Genomic DNA, 25695 nt, shown 5'->3' with positions numbered 1-25695 from the left:
CAGTCTGGGTCCTTTTCTAATGGTATGATACCATTATTCTTTACCTTTTACTCTGCAGCATATTCATATAAAATTATAGGATTAAAATTAGAAGGCCCAGCATGGTGTATATTTTTCCCTGGAGTCAAAAATGAATATTCTTTTAAAAATCCTTAAAATTTTTTTTTTAATTACTTATTATGTGTTTTAGAGACAGGGTCTTGTTCTGTCACCCGGGCTGGAGTCAGTGGTGCATTCACTGCTCACTGCAGCCTCAACTTCCTGGCCTTAAGTGATTCTCCTGCTTAGCCTCCCAAGTAGCTAGGACCACAGACATGTACCACCATGCCTGGCTAATTTGTTGTTTCTGTTTTTTTAGAGACAGGGTTTTGCTATGTTGCCGAGGCTAGTCTTGAACTCATGGCCTCAGGAGATTCTCCTGCCTTGGCCTCCCAAAGTTCTGGGATTATAGGTGTGAGCCCCAGTGCTCAGCCAGAAAATGAATATTCTTAACAGCTTATTTCTGATTTTTAAAAAAGTTAATTTTAAAATAGTGAATACTAATTTTGGCAAAAGAAAAAATGTTGAACAGTTGTTAAAACTCTCAGCTACATACCATTATAAACAGAGTCTCTGGAATCATGTTCAGTGTAAATTCTACCTAATCCAGTTTCTACTTTTGATTTGTTTTGAGACAAATCTTACTCTGTTACCAAGGCTAGAGTGCAGTGGGACAATCACGGCTTACTGCAGCCTCACTTTGCTGAGCTCAGGTGATTCTCCTAAGTAGCTGGGATCACAAGCACACGCCACCATGCCTGGCTAATTTTCCCCCCCCACTTTTTTTTTTTTGGTGGTGGTTCTTGTTGTATTTGTAGATCTAGGGTTTTGCTATGTTGCTCAGGCTGGCAGTTTCTACATTTTAAAGAAGAAAATGAATGTACATAGAGTTTACTAACTTCCCACTTCTAAACATCTCTGTTACAACAGGCTTCATATTCTCTTCTGAATTACTTCTCATGGGTTTGCATTTTTTTTTTTCTTTTTTTTTTTTTTGAGACAGAGTCTCGCTCTGTTGCCCAAGCTGGAGTGAAGTGGCCTGATAGCAGCTCACTGCAACTGCCGCCTCCCGGGTTCAAGCTATTCTGCTGCCTCAGCCCTTTGAGTAGCTGGGATTATAGGCGCCCACCACCATGCCCAGCTAATTTGTGTATTTTTAGTAGAGGCAGGGTTTCACCATGTTGGCCAGGTTGGTCTCAAACTTCTGACGTCAGCGATCTGCCTGCCTTGGCCTCCCAAAGTGCTGGGATTACAGGCATGAGCCACCATGCCCAGCCAAAGGTTTGCATTTCTTTAAGCATCAGCAATGTTATCGTTCCTTAAAAAAACAGTAGAAAATACTGGCTTGACTAGAAATGCTAAATATTCTAAATTGTATTTTCTTATATTTAAACTTGTATGCCATTTAACTACATTTGATTGTGTTCAGGCATTTGGTTGTGTATTGAGAAATGCACGCTGATCTCTTCCTAGCAAGGATCCTCTATTTTCTGGCCGGGTGCAGATGGCTCACTACTGTAATGTCAGCACTTTGGGAGGCCAAGGCAAGTGGATCACCTGAGGTCAGAAGTTCAAGACCAGCCTGGCCAACATAGCAGAAACCCATCTCTACTAAAAATACAAAATTAGTTGGGCATGGTGGCATGAGCCTGTAATCCCAGCTACTCAGGATGCTGAGGCAGGAGAATCACTTGAAGCTGGGAGGCGGAGGTTGCAGTCAGCTGAGATGGTGCCACTGCATTCCAGCCTGGGCATTAAGATTGAGACTGTCTCAGAAAAAAAAAAAAAATTCTGGTGTTCCTACTATATCACTCTAATGGAAAATATTCACAATTTAAGGAAGCTATTTAATTTTTATTAAAACAGGCCAGAAACAAATTTTCTTTAACTGGGGCACATTACATTATATCAAAAGTCCTTGTTGTGGTTTGTTTCCCATTTATTTACGTGAGGTATAAGGTCACATGAGAAACTAACAAAGACAGTATATTTGTCTCAGAACAATGGATAGATGGAGATTTCATTGAGTGCTATAAAAAAGGTACAGGAGATAAGAGGTTGGAGCAAAGGATAACTCTTCAAGTGGATTTGAGCAAGTTACAGGATATCCCAGTATAACTAAACTGTTGAAGTTGATATAATACTTGGGAACCAGAGATTATCTGGTTGAAATAAGATAACAGTTGAAATAACCACAGATAATGACTGAAAGAGCCAAGTTACCAAGTGATTTAAGCAATGAAAATCACAGGAGGGCTTATAGGTATCTTGGTTTTCTTGGCACTTTTAGTCTGTTATTATGGTTATATTAAATTGCTTGACATAATGCAGCATATATTTTGAAAGAATATATGTAGCAGACTCCCATCATTCATACATTTAACTTGGGGAAATTCAACCACCATTCTATTTAGTGAAGAGGCATAGGCTCCAGAGAGTGAGAGGAAGAAGACAGAAATCTGCTGTTCATTAGTCTGTCAGGTTTCTCACTTGTCTCTCATAGTGTATCTCATTGCACTAGTATAATTCTAAGGTAAAGAAAAGCTTTTCGGTTTTTTTTAAACCAAATATGGTATCTCAACACAAGTTCAGATGAAGAAACAGCCATCTTTCTTGATTATAGGATTGTGTATCTCTTTAATGAGGTACTTTCCTGTAGGCTCTTGAAAGTTAATCAAAAGCACATTTGATTAAATGTCCTTTTTCACCATTTGTACTCAATGTAAAGCCTAACATCCGTAGAATATGGAATTTCATTGTATATGACTGGGTATTACTTAGGAAAAAAATACGTTTTGGTTGGTGTGTAGAAAGTCACCATGAATGAGTGCTACAGGATTTGGGAAAGGATAGATATTCACCTGCTTGCTTCTGTCTTTCTAGGAATATTACTCTCTTTCACATCCTATTTTGTTTTTCTTCCCTCCCAGTTGTGGCAATTTATGACTATACAAAGGACAAGGAAGATGAGCTGTCCTTTCAGGAAGGAGCCATTATTTATGTCATCAAGAAGAATGACGATGGTTGGTATGAGGGAGTTATGAATGGAGTGACTGGGCTTTTTCCTGGGAATTATGTTGAGTCTATCATGCATTATTCTGAGTAGAGCTCCGCAGGGATGTGCTTGCCTCACAGGAATAGTCAGGTCTTCCCAGATTATCTGAAGGCCCTGGAGATTCCACTCCAGTAAGTAGAATGAAGGATACAAATGATAAAAATTACACTTTTTTTTGGTTTATCCCCCAGTATTAAAAACAAAAGCAAGCTGAGTCTGAACAAATGGATCTTTATGCCGTCATTTGTACTATGCTGAGTTGTCTGGATTGAAATAAAGTGACCATTTTTTGTATATGTCAGAGGTATAACAACATAACTGTGTAGCCAAAACAAATCAGATTAAGACTGATTCAGAAAAATCTGGGATCTTTCTCAGGAATACTGTATGCCCTTGGGATTTCTCCTCCTGCAGAATCTGTGGCATTGGATGTTCTTCATTGCTGTGCTAAGGGGTAACCTCATGGCCCAGTTGGTACCCTGCCCCCCCCTTTTCTTCCACTTGTATGAAGAGGAGGGAACCAATATTTAAATACCACACTTAACCATTTTTACTATTATTTCAGATGGCTTTTTTCTTCTGTAACACTGTAAATTCTGCATTCTCTCAGCACTTGAGTGCACCAGACGAGTGCATGGTGAACTCACTTGCATCCCTTCATATTTGTTTGTGGATTATAAGGATGATGAAATGTGAAAGTCTCCCAACATTCTGAGGGTGGCAAACGATTGCCACCATTTGATTTTAATGTGCTGCTGCATGAGACTGCACTGTTGCTAATGGCCGGTGTACCCAGATGTGAAGTGTGGTAGGCTGGTTCATGTGTGGAGGTGGGTGTGTGAAGGTCCTTAAGGTTCTGAAGAGACTGAACTGTGGAAATGCTCTTAGCAGGCATCCTGAACCCTTGCCGTCGGTGTTGTTTTGAGGAGTAGATCTTGGAGTTCAGACCAACTATGATGATCACTTCTTTCACTATTTAGAAAATCGTATTCTAATTTGGAAGAGAATAGTGGTTATTTTCAAGTCTCTTGACAGTCACTGGGAATAAAAGGTGTATTAATGTGCTCTCTGGATGTGATTAATGGCCAGTATTAGTTGCTGCTGTATCATTGGCTCACTTAGCTGCAGAAAAGGTAATACTCTCCTGATTTTGTATTATTGGACTTTTAAGCATCTGCTTTTAGTCAGAATTTAAACCTGTCTCAGACTAAGAATATCATGAATAAGATTAATAGGCCAAAATACGTATCTAATCACATTGATAAAAAGTAATATAACTTTGACACAAACAAAACACATTTCCCCTATCTGTACAATAAATACAGCTTCAGATTCAATGGAGTTTGTAGGGCAGATGGCTTTAACCTGCTCTACTGTAGTCAGTATAGGAAATATTGAAAAAATCCAGGAGGGCTTACCTCTTTGTAGGTGGTTGCTGTGATGGTGGGCCAGCCCTATTCAGGCCCAGAGCTGCTAACGTGGGCTCTACTCAGTCCCAGTGACTTGGCCAGAATAGAGCTTTGCCAAGTAACTTCCCTGTGCTAGGTGAAAGGGGAAAAGCAATAGCTTCATATATTTCAAACGAGGTCTTGAATAAGTTCAGAAAGAGGAACTTGATTGAAAAATGAACAAGTGTAGTAGTGTGTGAGGAAATTCAGAATGATGTAGATAGAATATTCCACTTGTAAATGTTATCTGAACATAAAACAAGAGCATTTAATTGAGACCCTGCTATAGATTATTAAGACCTTTTTGTTTTAAGGTTGTTTTTAACAACGCATTTCAAGTTACAATAGCTATTTTTCTTTTGGATTTTCCCAACACTTTGTATTTGTTAGCTTTCATTAACTTGCCTCCTGTATACATTCCACTTCTTGCTTTTTTTAAGGTCATTCCTACATCCTTTATTCCTTGTTTTCCTGCAGTGTAATGGCCCTGAATGTCCTCTGAGCCTTTAGCTCCATTATGGACCCAAACTAAACTATACTTGGATAGGTTAAGCTCTCCTTAGTGTACTGGTCTATAATTAGAAAAACTGTTTTGAAATTAGATGTTCCCCTTATTTATTTAAACAGCTTTTTGCTGAGAAAGCTTAGTGGATTAATGAGGCAGAGGGTGTTTTGAAATCCACTAGTAGTTCCCACAGGCTGGGTGTGGTGGCACACACCTGTAATCCCAGCACTTTGGGAGGCTGAGGTGTGCAGATCACGAGGTCAAGAGATTGAGACCATCCTGGCCAACATGGTGAAACCGCAGCTGTACTAAAAATACAAATATTAGCTGGGTGTGGTGGCGAGCACGTGTAGTCCCAGTTCCTCCGGAGGCTGAGGCAGGAGAATTGCTTGAACCCAGGAGGCAGAGGTTGCAGTGAGCCGAGATCGTGCCACTGCACTCCAGCCTGGTGACAGAGTGAGACTCCGTCTCAAAAACAAAAAAGTAGTTCCCACAGCTCACCACTACAGCAGAGAAGACAACTGTGCAGAAAACAGAGTTGGTGGCGGTCAGCAGGAATGCAGCTGGCCTGTTGGACCTCTGCTGGATGGGGGAGTGCAGAAGACACTGGTGAAGTCCTTTATACTGAAGACCTGTGGTTGGGAGCAGGGGGAAGTCCATGGGTCTGCTGATTTTTTTTCCCTATTTAGTACTAATGTGTGTATGATCTTTGTTTTACAAACAATACCTGTTGGATTTTCTGCACACTTTAAAATTTTTGTACAGTTTTGAATTCTATAGATTGTCTTGGAAGGATACTGTGTGATGACAGGATAGGCGCACAGTAATTGGAGACTTTTAATGTATGTAATATTTCATAGATTGCATGCTATTAATAGTCTGTGAGGGTAGTATTTTTTGTTTTATTGTAAGTTCCCCTCATTTATCTTTTTATAAATTAAAAGATGGTGTTAGGAATTCCAAATGAATGCAGAAAAATCTTCCATGCTGTGTAATAATAATGTAACAGATGATCCAAGTCCAAAAGATCACCAATAAAGCAACCATGTTATCAGGATAGAGGAAATCTAATGGGAGAGGGGATTCTTCCCTCCTAAAGTTTGTGGGACCATCCCTTAAAAAAAAATGAATAGTTGTCTTTTTCTTTTGTCATATTAGTAATCGAAAGTCCATGGGGATATGAATGAAAATATATTTTCTTGTTGTCTTTGACCTTATGGCCAAAGCAATAAATCAAAAATAGTGCCAATGTGTCAAAATCTACATCTGATTCAGCCTGCCGTTTGGAATAAATATGAATCTTTTAAGCTATCTTGTTTAGTATTTTCCATCATTGAGCTACTTCCTATCTCCCTCAGAGGCGCCTGCTGTTCCCATTTTAGAGTTGACAATGGCCTGCTAATTTTGCTATGTCCCTAAAAGTTACTGGGTGTGAGACATTTTCATCCCCTCCTTTTTCCTACTACTGGTGTTTATTATTTGGCTAGAGAATATTATGCATCTTTACTGTGATGTGTGTAACGTAGCTGCACTCCTTGGCAGTTTTTGTTGAAGATAACTACTTTTCTCTTTGAAAGGCATCAAAATGATGGTAGTTTGCTTTTATCTTTTTGTGTTCATTTTCTTTTAGTAGGTGACCTTTCTGAAATTAAGAACTGTGTTTATCTTTTACTACCTTTTCTTTTCTCCTTTGTGGAGAGAGCATGTTATGTCCTGAAGGTGACCTTTGCCTTTGAAAAAGGTTTGATGGAGGAATTCGCAGGTGACTGACAAGTCTTTGAAAAGAATGGGATCTGTTCACTTCTGGACTTTTTGGCCAGGAACTCCTGATTGGTGTTAAGGTGATAATTTCCCCCATATAATTTACTTAGAATCACATAATTTGAGCTAGATGAGATTTTAAAAATTCTGGTTGTCTCATTTGACTGATGAAGTAAGTTTTCTTCATGTTAACAGCTAGTAACAGCAGAGTTCTCACTCAGTGGTCAATTTTCCACTGCACCACAACTGTCTTAACTAAATGTGCTGTATTTTTCTTTAAAAGTTAAGAGTTTTATTTGATGTTTTCAAGAATATACTTGAAAAGGTATGCCATGTTTTGATAAATACTATCGGAGTTGTGTAAAGGTGTGTACTAACTGCAACCTTAGTGAAAATAATCTTCATTTTTACCCCTCTTAAAACTACACTCAGTATAAACACTTTCCCATAAGGTGTGTTTGGTAGGAATGTTATATTAATTCAGCACTGGTAGGAGCACAGCACAGCAGCCTTATTGGAGAGAGCCTTATAAAAGTGATTAAATGGGGAGGCATTGAGCTCATTACCTTTGTTTACTTTGTGCTGACCTTTGTTCCTATTTGGTTGAGACTGTCATTCTAAAAAAAAAAAAAAATACAACGAAACGACAGGGCCTAGCTGTGTATAAATGATCCTTGCTGAATATCTTGAGGTTTTTTTGTAAAAAAAAAAAACAAAAAAAAACAAAAAAAGCTTATTTTCACATTAAAATGAAGAAATCTCTTTTGCAACTTAAGAATTCTATGGAAAAAGTTTTTATCATATTTTGTGTCCATGCACCATTTTTCTTAAAAAAATGGCTTACAAAAAAGAATGTAAACAATTTGTGATCTGGCCAGTTGTGCTTTTAGCTCCCGGAGGGAGTTGGTGATACTATGAGGGAGTTGAGTAAAAACCACCCAGGAGAACTTAAGGGAGCAGTCTGTTGCCAGTAGTGTTTCTTGTGTGCCATTAAACCACCTCCAGATGAGTGGAGGAACATCACTTTTTAATTTTTTAATTGTATTTGGAATTGTTGCCGTGTACTAAGAACTTGACCTAAATAAAATCCCACAAAGTATATTCAAATGTCTTGTTAACTTATTTACATAAACAACCTCTTTTTCTAAGGTGGTACCTGAGTTTACACATTAGGGATAATCTTTGACTTTCCTGTTGCTCTGAACCAGGGAGCTACTTTTTACTACTGAAGTCTTTTTAGCCTTCAGATATTTAAAATGTTGAGCTTTAAATTTGACCTCTGAAGTTTTTCCCCTCAAGACAGCTGCTCTTAATGAAGAACTTTCTAATCCTGTTTTGCTTCACTTGAACCTGGGTTTTCTTACCACTTTCCTCCAAATCTTCTTATTGTTAGTATTTCCAATTCTGTACTTTTTTTTTTTTTTTAACTGACGATGGGTGTTGACGACTAAAAATGATTGCAGACTGGTCAAAAGTGAGTCTAAAAGACCACTAGCTTAGCCAGTGCTTTGTTGCTGTAAGAGCCTAGTTTATAAAGAATTTTCTGGGGGGACGATCCAAAATGGCTGAATAGGAATAGCGCTGGAGTGCAGTTCCCAGCAAGAACACAGTGGGTGAGCAATCACCGCATTTCCAAATGAATTTTTACTGCCCACAGACTAGGAGATTCCCGGGCAGAAAAGTGCCAGGACTCTCAAGCACGTCTGTTTCAGCCAGCGCAGTGGTTCTCCGCACAAAAACAAATCTGGGTGCCATTTCAACTGGCGCCTGGAACGTCTGGGACACCTGGGAGACAGAGTTGCCCATTCAACTGAAAAAGGGGGCTGAAACAGGGAGCCAGGTGATCTGGCTCTGTGGGTCCCTCCCCCATAACGACAAGCAATCTGAAATGCTCTGGATTGAGAGTCATAGTAGGCACAGCTGGACCTGGGACGTTCCAGCCCTGCTGGGGGAAGGGCAGCTGCCATGACTGAGGCAGTCCACCACTACTGACGCAGACCGCCATTACTGAGGCAGTTCTGACTATACCTCCATAAACAAAACCACAAGGAAGTTCACACAACAGCTGGGCAGAGCCCACAGCAGCTCAGCAACGCCTCTGCTGGCAGACTGTGACTAAGCTACCTCCTCGCTGGGAAAGGCATCTCTGAAAAAAGGCTGCAGCGTGTCAGGAAGTTAACTTATAAAACCCCACCTTCCCAGGACAGAGCATGTGGGGAAAAAAAGGCAGTTATGAGGTCTGCTGTAGCAAACTTAAATGTACCTGCCCAGCAGCTCTGAACAGAACAACGGAGCTGACAGCACTTGAACTCCTGTAAGGAACAGGCTGTCTCTTCAAGCAGCTCCCTGACCCCCGTATATCCAAAGAGACACCTCATAAAGGACAGCTCAGGCTGACATCTGGCTGGTATCCTTCTGGGACAAAGATAACAGAAGCAGCAACTGGTAGCAACCGTTACTGTTCTGCAGCTGCTGCAGGTGATCCTCAGGTAAACATGGTCTGGAGTGGACCTCCAGCAGTCCTAAAGCAGAGGAACCTGTTAGAAGGAAAACTGAAAAAGAAATAACTTCATCAACAGAAAGGACGTCCACTCAGAGACCTGATCCGAAGGTCGCCAACTGCAAAGACCACAGGTAGATAAATCCACAAAGATGATGGGAAGAAAGCAGCGCAAAAAGGATGAAAACATCCAAAACCAGAATGCCTCTCCTCCAAGGGATCGTAACTCCTAACCAGCAAGGGAACAAGGCTGGATGGAGATGAGTTTGATGAAACAGGCTTCAGAAAGTGGGTAATAACAAACTTCTCTGAGCTAAAACAACATGTTCTAACCCAGTGCAAACAAAGAACCTTGAAAAAAGGTTTGATGAAATGCTAACAAGAATAAACAGCTTAGACAAGAATATAAATGAATTGATGGAGATGAAAAACAGCACAAGAACTTTGAGAAGCATACACAAGTTTCAATAGCCAAATCGACCAAGCAGAAGAAAGGATATCAGAGATTGAAGATGAACTCAAATAAAATGAGAAGGCAAGATTAGAGAAAAAAGTGAAATATGAACAAAGTCTCCAAGAAATATGGGACTATGTGAAAAGACCTAATTTACATTTGATAGGTGAACCTGAATGTGACAGAGAGAATGAATCCAAGCTGGAAAACACTCTTCAGGATATCCAGGAGAACTTCCTCAACATAGCAAGGTAGGCCAGTATTCAAGTCCAGGAAATACAGAGAACACCACAAAGATATTCCTCAAGAACAGCAACCCTAAGGCACATAATCCTCAGATTCACCAGGGTTGAAATGAAAGAAAAAATGCTAAGGGCAGCCAGAGAGAAAGCTCAGGTTACTCACAAAGGGAAGTCCATCAGACTCACAGCAGATCTCAGCAGAAACCCTACAAGTCAGAAGAGAGTGGGGGCCGATATTCATCATCCTTAAAGAAAAGGCCTTTCAACCTAGAATTTCATATCTAGCCAAACTAAGCTTCATAAATGAAGGAGAAATAAAATCCTTTATGAACATGAGAGATTTTGCTACCACCAGGCCTGCCTTACAAGAGCTCCTGAAAGAGGCACTAAACAAGGAAAGGAACAACCAGTACCAGCCACTCCAAAAATGTACCAAATGGTAAAGAGCATTGACACAATGAATAAACTGCATCAACTAATGGGCAAAACAACCAGCTAGCATCGATAATGGCAGGATCAAATTCACACATAACAATATTAACCTTAAATGTAAATGGGCTAAGTGCTCCAATCAAAAGACACAGACTGGCAAAGTGGATAAAAATTCAAAACCTATCAGTGTGCTATATCCAGGAAACCCATCTCACATGCTAGGATACACATAGGCTCAAAATAAAGGGATGGAGGAAGATTTACCAAGCAAATGGAGAGCCAAAAAAAAGCAGGAGTTGCAGTCCTGGTCTCTGATAAAATGGACTTTAAACCAACAAAGATCAAAAGAGACAAAGAAGGGCATTACATAATGGTAAAAGGATCAATCTATCAAGAAGAGCTAAGGATCCTAAATATATACGCACCCAATACAGGAGCACCCAGGTACATAAAGCAAGTTCTTAATGATCTACAAAGAGACTTGGATTCCCACACAATAATAGTGGGAGACTTTAACACTCCACTGTCAATATTAGATCAATGAGACAGAAAATTAACAAGGATATCCAAGAATTGAACTCAGATCTGGACCAAGCAGACATAATAGACAATTAAAGAACTCTCCACCCCAAATCCAAAGAATATTCATTCTTCTCAGCACCACATCACACCTATGCTAAAACTGACCACATAATTGGAAGTAAATAACTCCTCAGCAAATGGAAAAGAACGGAAATCACAAAAAAATAGTCTCTCAGACCACAGTGCAATCAAATTAGACTCAGGATTAAGAAACTAACTCAGAACCACACAACTTCATGGAAACAACTGAACACCTGGCTCTTGAATGTTGACTGGATAAACAATGAAATGAAGGCAGAAATAAAGATGTTCTTCAAAACCAACGAGAATGAAGACACAACGTACCAGAATCTCTGGGACACATTTAAAGCAGTGTCTAGAGGGAAATTTATAGCAATAAGTGCCCACATGAGAAGGGAGGAAAGATCTAAAATCGACACCCTATCATCAAAATTGAAAGAGCTAGAGGAGCAAGATCAAAAGAACCTCAAAAGCTAGCAGAAGACAAGAAATAACTAAGATCAGAGCAGAACTGAATGAGATACACAAAAACCCTCCAAAAAATTAATAAATCCCAGAGCTGGTTTTTTGAAAAGATTAACAGAATAGACCATTTGCCAGATTAATAGAAAAGAGAGAAAAATCAAATACATGCAATAAAAAACGATAAAGGGGATATCACCACAGATTCCACAAAAATACAAGCTACCATCAGAGATTACTACAAACAACTCTATGCACATAAACCGGTAAACCTGTTAGAAATGGACAATTTCCTGGATACTTACACCCTCCCAAGACTAAACCAGGAAGAAGTCGAAACCCTGAATAGATGAGTAACAAGGGTTGAAGTTGAGGCAGCAATTAATAGCCTACCAACCAAAAAAAGGCCAGATCCAGATGGCTTCACAGCTGAATTCTACCAGACATACAAATGGGAGCTGGCACCACTCCTTCTGAAACTATTCCAAACAATCCCAAAAGAGGGAATCCTCTCCAAATCATTTTATGAGACTAACATCATCCTGATACCAAGAAAATTTCAGGCCAATATCCATGATGAACACAGATGCAAAAATCTTCAATAAAATACTGGCAAAGCAATTGCAACAGCACATCAAAAAGCTTATCCATCACAATCAAGTAGGCTTCATCTCGGGGATGCAAGGCTGGTTCAATATACGTAAGTCTGTAAACGTAATTCACCACATAAACAGAACCAAAGACAAAAACCACGATTACCTCAATAGATGAAGAGAAGGCCTTCGATAAAATTCAACAGCACTTTATGATAAAAACTCAATAAACTAGGTATCGATGGAACGTATCTCAAAATAATAAAAGCTATTTATGACAAACCCACAGCCAATATCATACTGAATGGGCAAAACTGGAAGCACTTGTTTGAAATCTGACACTAGACAAGGATGCCCTCTCTCACCACTCCTATTCAATATAGTATTGGAAGTTCTAGCCAAAGCAATCAGGCAAGAAAAAGAAAGGGTATTCAATTAGGAAAGGAGGAAGTCAAATTGTCTCTTATTTGCAGATGACATGATTGTATATTTAGAAAACCCCATCGTCTCAGCCCAAAATCTCCTGAAACTGATAAGCAAGTTCAGCAAAGTCTCAGGATTCAAAATCAATGTGCAAAAGTCACAAGCATTCCTATACACCAATAACAGACTTAGAGAGCCAAATCAAGAACGAGCTGTCATTCACAATTGCTACAAAGAGAATAAAATACCTAGGAATAAAACTAACAAAGGATGTAAAGGACCTCTTCAAGGAGAGCTACAAACCACTGCTCAACGAAGTAAGAGAGGACACAAACATGGAGAAACATTCCATGCTCATGGTTAGGAGGAATCGATATCGTGAAAAAGGCCATACTGCCCAAAGTAATTTATAGATTCAACGCTATCCCCATCAAGCTACCAATGACTTTCTTCACAGAACTGGAAAAAAACAACTTAAACTTCATAGGGAACCAAGAGAGCACCTGCATAGCCAAGTCAATTCTAAGCAAAAAGAACAAAGCTGGAGGTATCACGCTACCTGACTTCGAACTATACTACAAGGCTACAGTAATCAAAACAGCATGGTAGTAGTACCAAACCAAGAGATACAGACCAATGGAACAGAACAGAGGCCTTGGAGGCAACGCCACACATCTACAACCATCCGATCTTTGACAAACCTGACAAAAACAAGCAATGGGGAAAGGATTCCCTGTATAATAAATGTTGTTGGGAAAACTGGCTAGCAGTGTGCAGAAAGCAGAAACTGGACCCCTTCCTGACACCTTGCACTAAAATTAACTCTAGATGGATTAAAGACTTAAACATAAGACCTAACACCATAAAAAACTCTAGAAGAAAACCTAGGCAAAACCATTCAGGACATAGGCATAGGCAAGGACTTCATGACTAAAACACCAAAAGATTTGGCAACAAAAGCCAAAATAGACAAATGGGATCTAATTAAACCCCAGAGCTTCTGCACAGCAAAAGAATCATTAGAGTGAACTGTCAACAAACAGAATGGGAAAAAATGTCTGCAATCTACCCATCTGACAAAGGGCTAACATCCAGAATCTATGAAGAACTAAAGCAGATTTACAAGAAAAAAACAAACTCATTCAAAAGTGGCCAAAGGATATAAACAGACACTTTACAAAAGACATATATGAGGCCAACAAACATGAAAAAATGCTCATCATCACAGGTCATTAGAGAAATGCAAATGAAAACCACATTGAGATACCACCTTACACCAGTTAGAATGGCAATCATTAAAAAAATGTGGAGACAACAGATGCTGGAGAGGGTGTGGAAAATTGGGAACACTTTTACACTGTTGGTGGGAGTGTAAATTAGTTCAACCATTGTGGAAGACAGTGTGGCGCTTCCTCAAGAACCTAGATATAGAAATTGCATTTGCCCCAGCAATCCCATCACTGGGTGTGTATTCAAAGGATTATAAATCATTCTATTATAAAGACACATGCACATGTGTGTTCACTGCAGCACTGTTTATAATAGCAAAGACCTGGAACCAACCCAAATGCCCATCAATGATAGACTGGACAGGGAAAATATGGCATATATACACCATGGAATACTATGCAGCCATAAAAAATGATGAGTTTGTGTCCTTTGTAGGGACATGGATGAACCTGGAAACCATCATTCTCAGCAAACTGACACAAGAATGGAAAATCAAACACAGCATGTTCTCACTCATAGGCGGGTGTTGAACAGTGAGAACACATGGGCACAGGGAGGGCAGTATCACACACTGGGGTCTGTTGGGGGGGGACTAAGGGAGGGACAGTGGGAGGTAGGGAGTTGGGGAGGGATAACATGGGGAGAAATACCAGATATAGGTGATGGGGATGGAGGCAGCAAACCACATTGCCATGTATTTACCTATGCAACAATCCTGCATATTCTTCACATGTACCCCAGAAACTAAAGTGCAATAAAATATATTTTTTAAACATTTCTAATGATGTATCTGAGGGTGGCAACAGTTTGTCTCCACAATACCCAAAATAATGTTTCAGCTTTTCCCACTTTTCAAGCCCATCTTATTTCCTCTGTGCCTTTAATTTGGTATCATTAGGTGAGTTGAATAATAATGTGGAAAAACATGAAATACCGAGCTAGAACATTTACTGGTTTCTCTTATTTGTGAATAGGATTTTAGGCGTCAGAGCAGTCCTGTCTCAAAGATGTTTAGTATCCTATCCGATCTTTTGTTAATGATCCTATTGCTTGACTGCTTTGGGTTACTTTCAAATTACACATTTGGGGTTGAACAGCTCTGTGGATTTAGGGCATGTGTTCCATTTTCCTGTCAGCTTGTGTTCACTGTACTACATACACTGCTGCTTCTGAAGGCAAAGTAGAGGTGCAGTTTCCAGAACCACGTACGACTAACAGATAGTGAACAAAGGGGGAAGGCTTCCACTTTTTTTTGCCCTAGTTTGGTATATAATAAAGTGATTTGTAAACACATTACAGTATGCAATTATACATACCTTCACATGGCAGTCCAAAACGTAATTGTGACTCCAAAGATTTGAAACAAAAGGCATTCCTTTTTTATTAGTTTGTACTTAGTTCTTTGTTTAAAGAAGAAAAATCTTTAAGCTGTTGTTACTTAATCACTAATGTATTTAATGGCCAAATTTTTCTAGTTGGCATAAACTACTCTTAAAAGTTAACAAATTGAACACATCAAACTAGTTTATTTACCACACTTAATTTGTTCTGTGTATGGCCAATTTTTTGGGTACCCTGATATGAAACGCAAAACCAGATTCTTGATGCCGATCCACAAACACTCAAAGTTCCCATGTTTAAATGAAATCTATGAATTTTTTTTATTAGGGATTTGATAAGCTGACATAATGAAAACATGTAACTGAAAAACATTTACACTGACCGGTACGACTAGTGTGCTAAGCCATTAGAATAGTTTACTGACAGTAACTGGCAAGAGTAACTTGGAAAATAACTTAATCCAGCAGAACAAAAACATCCTCAGTAGTACTGAATATATCTCTCTCATATATATATCTATATATATATATATAGCTTTGCACAATCAGGGAGCAAGGCACATAATGAAATGAGCATACATTTATGCACAAGAAAGTAATAGCAACAAAGCTGCAAGAAAAATTGTAACTTCATCTTCACTGAGCTGTGCATAATCCTCTGAATAATAATCTCCTCTACCTGATACAGTATAATGCAGTTCCTTGTCTTTTTCATGCTTTAAAAAAGTATATTTCTACGTTGTATCTACTTAGGGCAAAGCTCCCACAGCCTACAGGTTGTTGTGAGCCTTGACTCTGTTTTTTAAAGAAATGAGGGAGGAAGCAATCCCAGTTAAATATAATGTGCAATTCTCCTTTAAAACAGTAAACAATGTTTTTACAACACTTACCACAAGCTAATTTAAAATGTACATCTCTGTAAGAGTTCACTAGTGGCTGATATTAAAATGAAGCAAAATCATTTGAAACATTCCAGTTAATGCTTATTTTCTATGAGGGATTATTTACAAGTAGCGAAAAAGATGGAGGTGGGGAAATATGAAAAATGGCAGTTTTTGGTATTAGGTTACAATAAATTTAACGAATGACAATTTGCAAAATATAAGGGTTTCCCCCTTGAGTGCTGCAGACAAGTTTACTTCCTAAGAGGTTGAGGCTTCAACTGTCATGAGCTTGGTATTAGTGGCCATCCATGATAAATATAATCACTTCTCAACTTAACCATCTATAAAATATGTAGTGTTTACCATCACCCTGACTCAATTCACTTTTCTAAATGTCTTTGGTAGAAAGCAGCCAGACCCCATGTGGGTAGTGATGTCTCTTGTGAGACACTTTCCATTTCTGCCAAAACTAGAAATACCACCTTCCGTTACTTTCATTAGCACCTCAAAGTTTGCTTGTTGGATTTCTTTTTTAAAAATATTCTGCCAAGAGTTCAAGGCACTGGGGGTTTACAGCAAGTATTTTCTCTTTCAAGCGGTTTATTACTTCAAAGAGCAAAACAATTGGAGAGATTTTACAGCACTTCTCCAGTATGTTTTATCTTGTTTTTATCTAGCAAGTTTATTCTGCAGCTAAATTTCAGATTTCTTTTATACATATAGACCTTCCAAGGGCACAGTAAGAACTGAGCACTTGTTTTGTTTGAGGGGTAAATTGATAAAGGTGTAGAAATGTTCTGTTTGAATTTTAAAAGGAAAGGCTGGGTACAGTGGCTCATGCCTGTAATCACAGCACTTTGGGAGGAGGCTGAGGCAGGAAGATCACTTGTGGCCAGGAGATTGAGACCAGCCTGGGCAATATAGTGAGACAGACTCCTGTCTCTAAGAAAACAAAACAAAACTTAAAAGATAATAGGTATCTAATTCTTTTATACTTGCCTTCCTCTTTGGATCATATCTCAGCTTTGCGAGAGGTCATATATTCCTACAGGGTTAGGAGTACCCTGGATAATTTATACAAATGTAAAGTTTATATTTTAAAAAATCAAAGTGCCAAAAGGTACTTGCAATCTAAAGGGTTTTTTTCCCCAGAAACAGTCACCCCCTCATCAAGTGTATGACCCAATTATACTATTTTACTAAAAGCAAATCATCACATCTATAACCATACATGATCATATGGGTTTATTTGGTCTAAACTTGAGTGGTATTAAATCAGTTATAATTAGTTAGCTCTGTAGGTATATGAAAAACTTTTGGTAATGTACAAAAATAGGAATGGGCTTACCTGTTTAAAATCATTTTGCATTTATAACAAAATTACTTTTAGCAGAGGAACAAAGCTGACAGAGTTATGTTGGTGGCTGATAGTCAAAACAGCCCAATCCACACCATTACCTCAAATAGGTTTCAGGCTAATTTATAACTTTATAGATTTCCTTAAGTTTATCAGTAGTTGTATTCTCTCAGAATAGCAGCAAATGAAACTTGAATTGGATGTGTATAGCTCCCAATAAATAACCTTGGCCTCAGAGTTGTCACTTGGTTGGAATTATGATCGTCCAATTTAAATTTTCTTGATAAACTCAGCATTGTTTTCAGTGACAAGAAAACATACATGGGAAGGGGACCCAAGACAGTTCACCATGACAGTTCACAGTCCTTTGCAGGATCTGCCCTTGGTGGGCGGGAGCACCTAGATTTTAGAGGACTATAAAACACCATCATGTTTACTTCGTTTGAAATATTCTGATGAAAATAGTCTTCTGTAACTTAAGATTCCCCATTCTTTTTCATTTAAAAAGTTCCAAAAACTTAACTATCCAATTTACAGCTAAGGTGGGTATCTGTAAAAACATTAAGAATAGTTACTCTTCCCAAGAGAATTACAGCATCTAAGGGAAAAAAAAGTATTTGAATAGTGAAAGTGAAGCTGGTAAAATCCAATACGGAATATCTAATATTTATTATTACCACCTATAAATGAAGTTATTTTACTGAGAATAGATTCTGCTGCCTTACAGCGTTGGTGCCAAGACTTTGAGCATAGAGTGATTCAATTTTGAAATTATCTCTAGTAGAAATTAAGAATGTCACTAACTAAGCAAGTCACTGGCCTCTAATAAGCACCTGTTTGCACTGCCCTCAGCAGCAGGATGAGTTAATCCATGCTGTTCAGTTTTCAGTACAGCCAAGTCAACTGCACAGACTTGAAGCAGCCAAGCTGGGTGAGGGCTGCAGAGCAGAAGGCAGTGAAAGAAGGCACAGTACTAGTGTCATCCGGCAGTAGATGCTTTCCATGAATATACCAGAGAAAAAGAGCTACAAAAATACAATCTAGGAAAAGCTACATCCCAACAAAAATCCAAATTAAAGAAAACCCACTAGGGAGTAAAACAAAAAGTATAATCTAAAGTATTACTTTAGTGGTTTTTGAAATTCAGTTCACATGAGGTTAAAACATTTTTAACAGCCATTTCTGTCTGTGGAGGACTGTAAAGGGAAATGGCCTGTTGTAAGACCAGCCACTGGATTGGGGTAAAAATGACAGTCTCCTCCTCTAGCCCTGCTCTCTTCCTGGCATCATTAGTGTTCAAAAGGATGTCTGCTCTTCCAGGGAAACACCAGAAGCCATGTGTTCAGGATGGCTACCATCAGGATTGACACAAGCAAGAAATACCAAGAAATCCTGCATTGAAAACATAAAGGCTGTTATTTTAGAGCTCCCATCATGGGTGAAAAAAGGTTGGGGGGGGTACATTTTTTCCCCCTCAAGGAAAATTGAAGTTGTCTATCTTCTCATAAGAAAATCACCACAACAAAACTCAAAACTCTAGGGATGAATACTTTGATGACTGGATTCATACACTTAGTAACTCTTTAACCCACAAATATGGGTGACCCTCGAACTAGAAAGCTGCAGGCAGGAGACTGAGAAATTCATTCATGAGTCACAGTGGAGCTTCGCAATCTACTCAAACATTACCCAAATTGCTGTGCATGCTTAAATGAATAATGCAGATGTGTTAAAGATCACTTCATAAGCACAAATATCAAACACAAAACTTGGTGGAATATTTGAAAGACGTTAATGGCATATATTCTTATTGCTCCATAACCACATGAACATAGTGAACAATATTCTGGATATGTAGCAGTGGAGAGGTGCCGCTTATTCTCAGTTTATGATGCAGTTTTCATGGAGTGTGGGTTATGTGAGACCTTGAGTATACTGTACTAAGAAAGCACTTTTGCTCATTCTAGAATTATTTACCATCTCTTCCCCCACTTTATTGGCATCACTTTTTCCTTGTGGGACAGTGTCAACTGACTGCTGCAGTTTGCACTGGTAATCATTCACAATAGGCACAGACTTTCATTACAAGATGCGCTCCCCTTATAAGTGCTGAATGGCCCATTTTTATTCTCATTTAGGAGCCACTCTTAAGATTGTGTTTTATTCCTAATAGTGCAGTTTATCATTACAAGTTGTTGAGACAGTACATATTTATCTCATGTACCAAGGAAAATTCACAGAAAAAAGCATATAGTAGTGTGTCATTAGAGCGGTGATTCCATCTTACACCAAACTGCACATGCGTAACACGTCATGTCAAGTTACTGGACTTGGACTGTCCCACTCCATTAGAACACCTGGTAACCTGGACTAATCACAAGCAGGCTACAATCAGCAAGGGTCCTGGTAGCCCCGGCAGCTATAAATGAAACCGTTAAAAACCTTTTCTTCCCTCTCCAGGTTAGTCCCATATTAAGGAGTTTTTTGTATTACATATTATAACCCATATACAACCAATTAATGACACTTGTACAGGGGCCAATTTTGTTCTCTCATCACCCCTCCTTTCTATAGAGCAATGCTAAAAAAATGCATTTTAAAAAGTGATTTTTTAAAATAATGATGCACCATATTGGGGCACAGAATGTGTCTATTTCATATACCAATTGTCTACAGATACAGAATATCAACATCTACCTAAAGCACACATTGTAAGAAGGTCACTGGTGACCCAAAGACATACTGGGACAAAACATTACAGAGAGAGCAGTGTTGTCTACCCTCTTAAAATTAATCAAAGTGAGGATCATGAAGCCAAGTTGATAAAGCTTCATAAAAAAGTACTAAAAAGGAACTATCCAGGATTATAGCACGAATTACCCATGTATCATAGACAAAGAGCTTACCTGTCAGAGAGCACATCCTAAATGTGGGTGGATCACTGCAGCAGTACTGCAGCTGGAATGGCTGAGTTACACCATGTACTTACTTTCTATGCACAACCACATACAGATGGTGTCTGTGAACATTTCCCCATCCTGCACTAGTTACCCGTTCTATGAAGCTGAGAGATTTTCCTGATTTAAAGTGCCCCTTTATGTATAGCAATGAAGTGTCACTCAAGCAATTCTAACTTCAGCCAACTGGGGAAAAAACAAACAAAAGCCTTATAGATATACCAAACATTCTGGTGACTTTCTCAACCAGAAATAGCACATTATACATCTATTCCTTAGTTATATAATACACAACATGCACGAATAGGCTACACATGGACAGACACTTATAAATACCTTCTAAATAAGTGATTAGAAGTTTTTGGTCCAATCCACATGATACAGAAAAGAAATCTTGAGAGACAACACACATCCCCTTCTATGCCTCTTCCACCCAAAATATAGAACACCCATTATCAGATTAGAAGAGAAAAAGAATAAATAGAATCACTCTCAGCTCTCTCTATATACACATACACATATGTATACATATATACACACACTGTAACTGTGTGTACATGCACATACACACACACACACACACACACACACACACACACTCTGGACACTACCTGAATAACATCATACCAGGAGGCTCTGAACACCTGAATTCACAGATGATCAGGTGAGCTGATTGTAGAACTGATTACAGATATCATGAAAATAAAATCCTATGGTGGCTACCAGTCTCTGGAGAGCTTGGTGTTCTGGTCTCTCTTGGGAGGAGCTGGAGGGGGTCCTCTCCGCAGTGTTGCATAGCCTGATATATGACTGCCTCCGTAACCAGCCTTTTGTTGATCGGACAGCAGTTCAGGGGGTGGCGGAGGCAGTGCCATATCATCCATGGTGGCTGTTGGTTCTGCTCTGGACATGCGGGAGGAGGAGAGTGAGCCGTGCCGAGTGATGGACTTCCGCTGCAGTGTCCTGTTGAGGTCAGCCAGGAATCCAGGCTGGACACTAAGGCTGGATTTGGGAGAAGTGGGCACTTGTGGCACAACTGTGGCCATTGTTGGCTGCTCAGACATCTCTGCTTGAGTGAGGCGGGTACTGTCATTCCGTTTGGGTCGTGTGGGTGGAGGGGCCTTCTTCATTGATGTTTTAGACCATGGTTGTGGTTGAGGATTAACGACTGCCACTTTTGGAGAGGTGTTTCCCGAGAATACTGCTGGAATCTCAATGGGGGGTAGAGGAAGCTCTATTTCGGGTGGAGGAGGTGGAAAGTCAGAATCGGATGGAGGAGAAGGAAATTCCACCACAGAGTCCTTTCCACGCCCACTCAGAACAGAGGCTTTTGCTGACACACACCCTTGTTGGAGAACTCCAGGAAGGTTGACTCCAGAAAGATTGAGTTTTCCAGGTTTGGGGGGTGCTACAGGAGGTGGTAGGGTCTCCTTACTGGGAGACCCTGATTCTGCTGGCGGTGTAAACTTGCTGACTAGACTGTCCACCGAGGGTCTCTTGGACTGGGGGTGCTCTGCACCACTGCTGGATTTAATGCTGGAGTTGCGCTGCGGGGTTGGGGGTGGTTTCTTTCCTCCAGGGCTGGATGTCTTACTGGTCTTTTTGCCTGGAGATCCACTTTTGTCGGGGGTAGGAGAAGCTGTGGGTGGAGGTGGAGGTGGTGGTGGGGCTGGGGCAGGTGATGGTGGTGGAGGAGGAAACATCAGGCTGCTTTCAGGGGGGGGAGGAGGGAAGTCCGGAGAAGGGACTGGGATGGAGCTGGGCTGCCACTTGGGCTTTGCTTTCACTGCAGGAGGGGATTGTGGGGCTACATTTGCTGGGACAGGCTTTAAGGGCTGAGATTCCATGGCGGGGGGAGTTGGAAGGGGTGGAAACTGGCTGGCTATCTGCTTCACGACTGAGGGCACCGGTGACAGTGGAGAGGGAGGGGGTTTTGCACAGAAGCTCTGTTGCTTGGGTAATGTTGGTGGGGGTACTGGAACAGGAGGGGTAGAGGGAGAGGGTGAAATGTAAGAAACAGGGAAAGCCGGCTGCTTTTTCACTGGGGGGACTGGAGGAGTAGGTGTGGGTGGTGCAGTTTGTGTCACAACAGGTGCCACAGTCTTGGTGCTGGTTGGTGGGGGGATGGTCACAAGGGGTTTTGGGGGGGCTTGGGGAGGGAGGGGTGCAGGGATAGGAGGTGGTGGAGGGGGTGTTGGGGGAACCGCCTGAGTAATATGCTGAACTTGATGGATCTTCAGTGGAGGAGGCGGGGCACTGAACTGTGGGAGGGATGGGGCACAAGGTACAGGCTTTAGCTGGGCCATGGCAGAGCCTGGGGTTGGGGGTGGAGGAGGCGGAGGGGGTGGTGGAACAACTCCATTGGGGGGCACCAGGATCTGAGGCTTCCCTGACTGTGACTGCATTACTGGGGGTGTTGGCGGCTTAAAAAGAGCCCCTGAATGCTGAGACGCATTCTGTAGCCGTGTTATTGTGCTGTACTTGACGAACATTGGGGCTGCCGAGCCTGCAGAAGGTGCAGACTGGCTGGGGAGAGGGGGAGGAGGGGGTGGTGGGGGAGGTGGGGGAGGAGGAGGTGGGGGTGGCGGAGGAGGCAGAGGTGGTGAAGGCTGTGAAGCAGTGTAGGGGGTGACTATCTTAGGTTGTGGGGATAAAGGGGGCACAAGTGAAGTGTGGGGCCGATTCATAGACTCCATTCTGGCCTAAAAGAAGTATAAAAAGGGAGTGGGAGAGAAAAAAAACACAACAAACAAAACAGTTACAGAGGTAAGCTTTGATCTTGTAAAACTAAAACCAGGGAGTCTGGGACATGCATGAAGAGAATGCAGAAGTTGGTGGTGATCATAAGAGGCTAAAATCTGATTCTGTGGGCAAGAAGCAAACAGAAAATTTGTTTTACCCCACAGTAAAACAGCTAGACCACCTAACAATCTAGGAAAAATGTCCAGTTGCAAAAGCTGTTTGAATGGTGACAGGATGCATGACTTGTGACCTTGGCTGTTATGACTTTGACACAGCCTGCCCTACTGGAACCCTCTGTGGCAGGCCTCTGAGCACTGGACTTGCGAGGGGAGATGTGATGGCTCCGGTTCACCTTTCAGTCCGTGACTGCATCCACATCAAGCAGATGCCATACTGGGTTTAGGAGGGCTTCCTGGTGGAATGAGGATGGCCTTTTGATGCTAGTAAGCTGACACAGGAGAATATGAGAGTGCTGAGCAGGCGTGCACAGTCACACAGGAATGAGTAAGCTTGACACACACACTCGTATTCGTGTGAGACACTTGCATCCAACATGCACAGAAGTCCAGCAATGCAGGTAAAGGGGGGACATTCTTTACATTTGTTTTACTGGAAAATATATAAAGAAATGCTTTGTAAACATTACAGCAAAAGATTGTAAAAATATACAGAAAAAGCCAGAGGAAATTAACAGGAAGCTCTTGAAGACTAGAATGAAGAAAATGTATCAAGAAATGGAAGCTAGCATTTGCTAACCATCAACCCATCTGGGTACCTCATGGCATTGCTGAAATGATCACATCTGGTAGTTTATTTCATGGAGCTAATCATGCATGATGGTGGTTCAGGTACTTTGAAAAGAGGAAAGGAAGGCCCCTTGTTGTTTTAAAATCTTTAGGTATATCTTTTAGGCTCTTTCAACAAACTTTGAGGATCCAAGATAAACCATTTGTTTTCAATTATGAATGACATCGAGAATGCATGGGTTAGTGAACTAGAAGGCTCATTACAGGGCTGAATTCCAGTGGCCATCAGGACACTCACATGTTTAAAATTACACAAAAAGATAAAGGTATTAGTCTGTGAGGTTGCGTTACAGGCGTCACCGAGGTTAACGTGTTTCCAGAGAACAACCCCTGACCTTAACTTGACCCTGTCTTGGCTGCTTCAGGGGCGCAGGCCTTAGCTGTGCAGGCCTTCTCACTTGGCACCTGAGACTGAGGTAACAGGAGAAGAACAGAGTGGTCATTATTGCTGATGGCAGGGTTCCTACTCTTCTGAAACTCTGTGCAATGACAGAGTTTGCTTCTTAAACACAGACCATTTTGGGTCTGTGATTTTGTTTTCCCTGGCCTTACACCTAACTAGGTTCTATAACTTAAAATGAACACAGATCTCTCACCACTAGTAATTTGGTAAGGCAAAGAGTTTTTCTTTAGCCATCTGAATTCTGTAAACCAACTTCTCTAGTACATTTTTAGAGTACTAGCTCCATCCAAATTGATTAAATGGGGGAAGGGAGAGAGAATTATTTCTTAAAAGTTTGAGTCTCTAGTAAGGGAGTTAAATAAAATCAGTGTTTTGAGAATGTAGATCATTAGAACCAATTCTGAAATGTTCATTTCTGAAGCAAAGGGCTTCAGTCCCACATGGTGCTGCTATACTAAGGCTTCCTCTACCCTGAGGGAGCCCAGTTAGGGAACCACATATGCGAATGAAGGAATAAAAGGAGGAAAAATGCCCATTTATTCTCATTCATGAATGTACCTGTATAAGTGATTAAGACCAAAAGCACCCCCCCCCAAAAAAAAAAAAAAAACAAATAAATAAATAAAAACAGTTATTAGTAAAAATAGTAAAGCCCAGGGTGCCACTGGTTCCTCAATGATGGAGTGACCTCTTGCATATTGAAATAGTGACTATAGCCAGGACACATCCTTGCCTACACAACTACAGAGGATGTTTGATAGAAGACCATGATGTCTTTCAAATGAACTCAAGAACCTATTTTTCTAATTATAGTCTTGCAATAAAATATACTCATCCTTCAGTCTCACTGAACAGTCTACTATGCAAGGCTCAGGAATCCAAAATTTTAAGGGGACTGATTTGAATTTAGTTTTCCACATAAAAGTATAATTTTAAAAAAAATCATCAATGGCCAAAGAAATGGCAAAAGCATTAAAAAAAAAAAAAAAAAGAAAAGAAATAGGTCTAAATAAATTAACCAATAAAGAAATAACTGAGCTGAGTATGGTGGTTCATGCCTGTAATCCCAGCACTTTGGGAAGCTGAGGCTGGAGGAATGCTTGAAGCTAGGAGTTTGAGACAAGACCAGCCCAGGCAAAATAGCCAGATCTTGTCTCTACTAAAAAATAAAAAATTAGCCAGGCATGGTGGTGTGCACCTGTAGTCCTGACTACTTGGGAGGCTGAGGTGGGTGAGGAGGCTGAGGTGGGAAGATCACTTGAGCCCAGGAGGCTTAAGTGAGCTATGATAGCACCACTGCATTCCAGCCTGGGCTATGGGAGAGGATGTTAAAGAAGGAAGGAGGGATGCTAAGGAAGAAAAAGAAGAGAGGGAAGGAGGGAAGGGAGAGAAGAAAGGGGGAGAAGAAAGAAAAGGGAAGGAAGGGAGGGAAGCAAGAAAGAGAAGGGAGGGAGGGAGG

The 25695-nt window shown here is 40.6% G+C and overlaps 2 protein-coding genes across 46 annotated transcripts in view; one reads left to right on the top strand and one right to left on the bottom strand.

The window, feature by feature from the left end:
- ABI2 (abl interactor 2) overlaps window positions 1-7539 on the top strand; it is a 119359-nt gene extending 111820 nt beyond the window's left edge. For 38 of the 45 annotated variants that reach the window (XM_032278567.1, XM_032278566.1, XM_032278565.1 and 35 more), the window contains one exon: window positions 2970-7539. In XM_032278567.1, coding sequence (XP_032134458.1) covers window positions 2970-3145 — 176 coding nt within the window. In that variant the 3' untranslated portion in view covers window positions 3146-7539. The remainder of the gene's footprint in view (window positions 1-2969) is intronic. The other 7 variants (XM_032278555.1, XM_032278544.1, XM_032278554.1 and 4 more) reach the window with 2 other exon arrangements.
- Window positions 7540-15383: 7844 nt separating this feature from the next.
- The window catches only part of RAPH1 (Ras association (RalGDS/AF-6) and pleckstrin homology domains 1), a 93814-nt gene continuing 83502 nt past the window's right edge, over window positions 15384-25695 (bottom strand). Inside the window, exon 13 of the mRNA XM_032278804.1 lies at window positions 15384-22987. Within this exon, the coding sequence (XP_032134695.1) occupies window positions 21005-22987 (1983 nt within the window). The 3' untranslated portion in view covers window positions 15384-21004. The remainder of the gene's footprint in view (window positions 22988-25695) is intronic.

Source organism: Sapajus apella, unplaced genomic scaffold, assembly GCF_009761245.1.
Source record: "Sapajus apella isolate SASKATOON/1434 unplaced genomic scaffold, GSC_monkey_1.0 scaffold10, whole genome shotgun sequence".
NCBI classification, from domain to species: Eukaryota; Metazoa; Chordata; class Mammalia; order Primates; family Cebidae; genus Sapajus; species Sapajus apella.
Note: the sequence above shows the minus strand (reverse complement) of the source record. Positions and strands in the feature narration are given on the sequence as shown.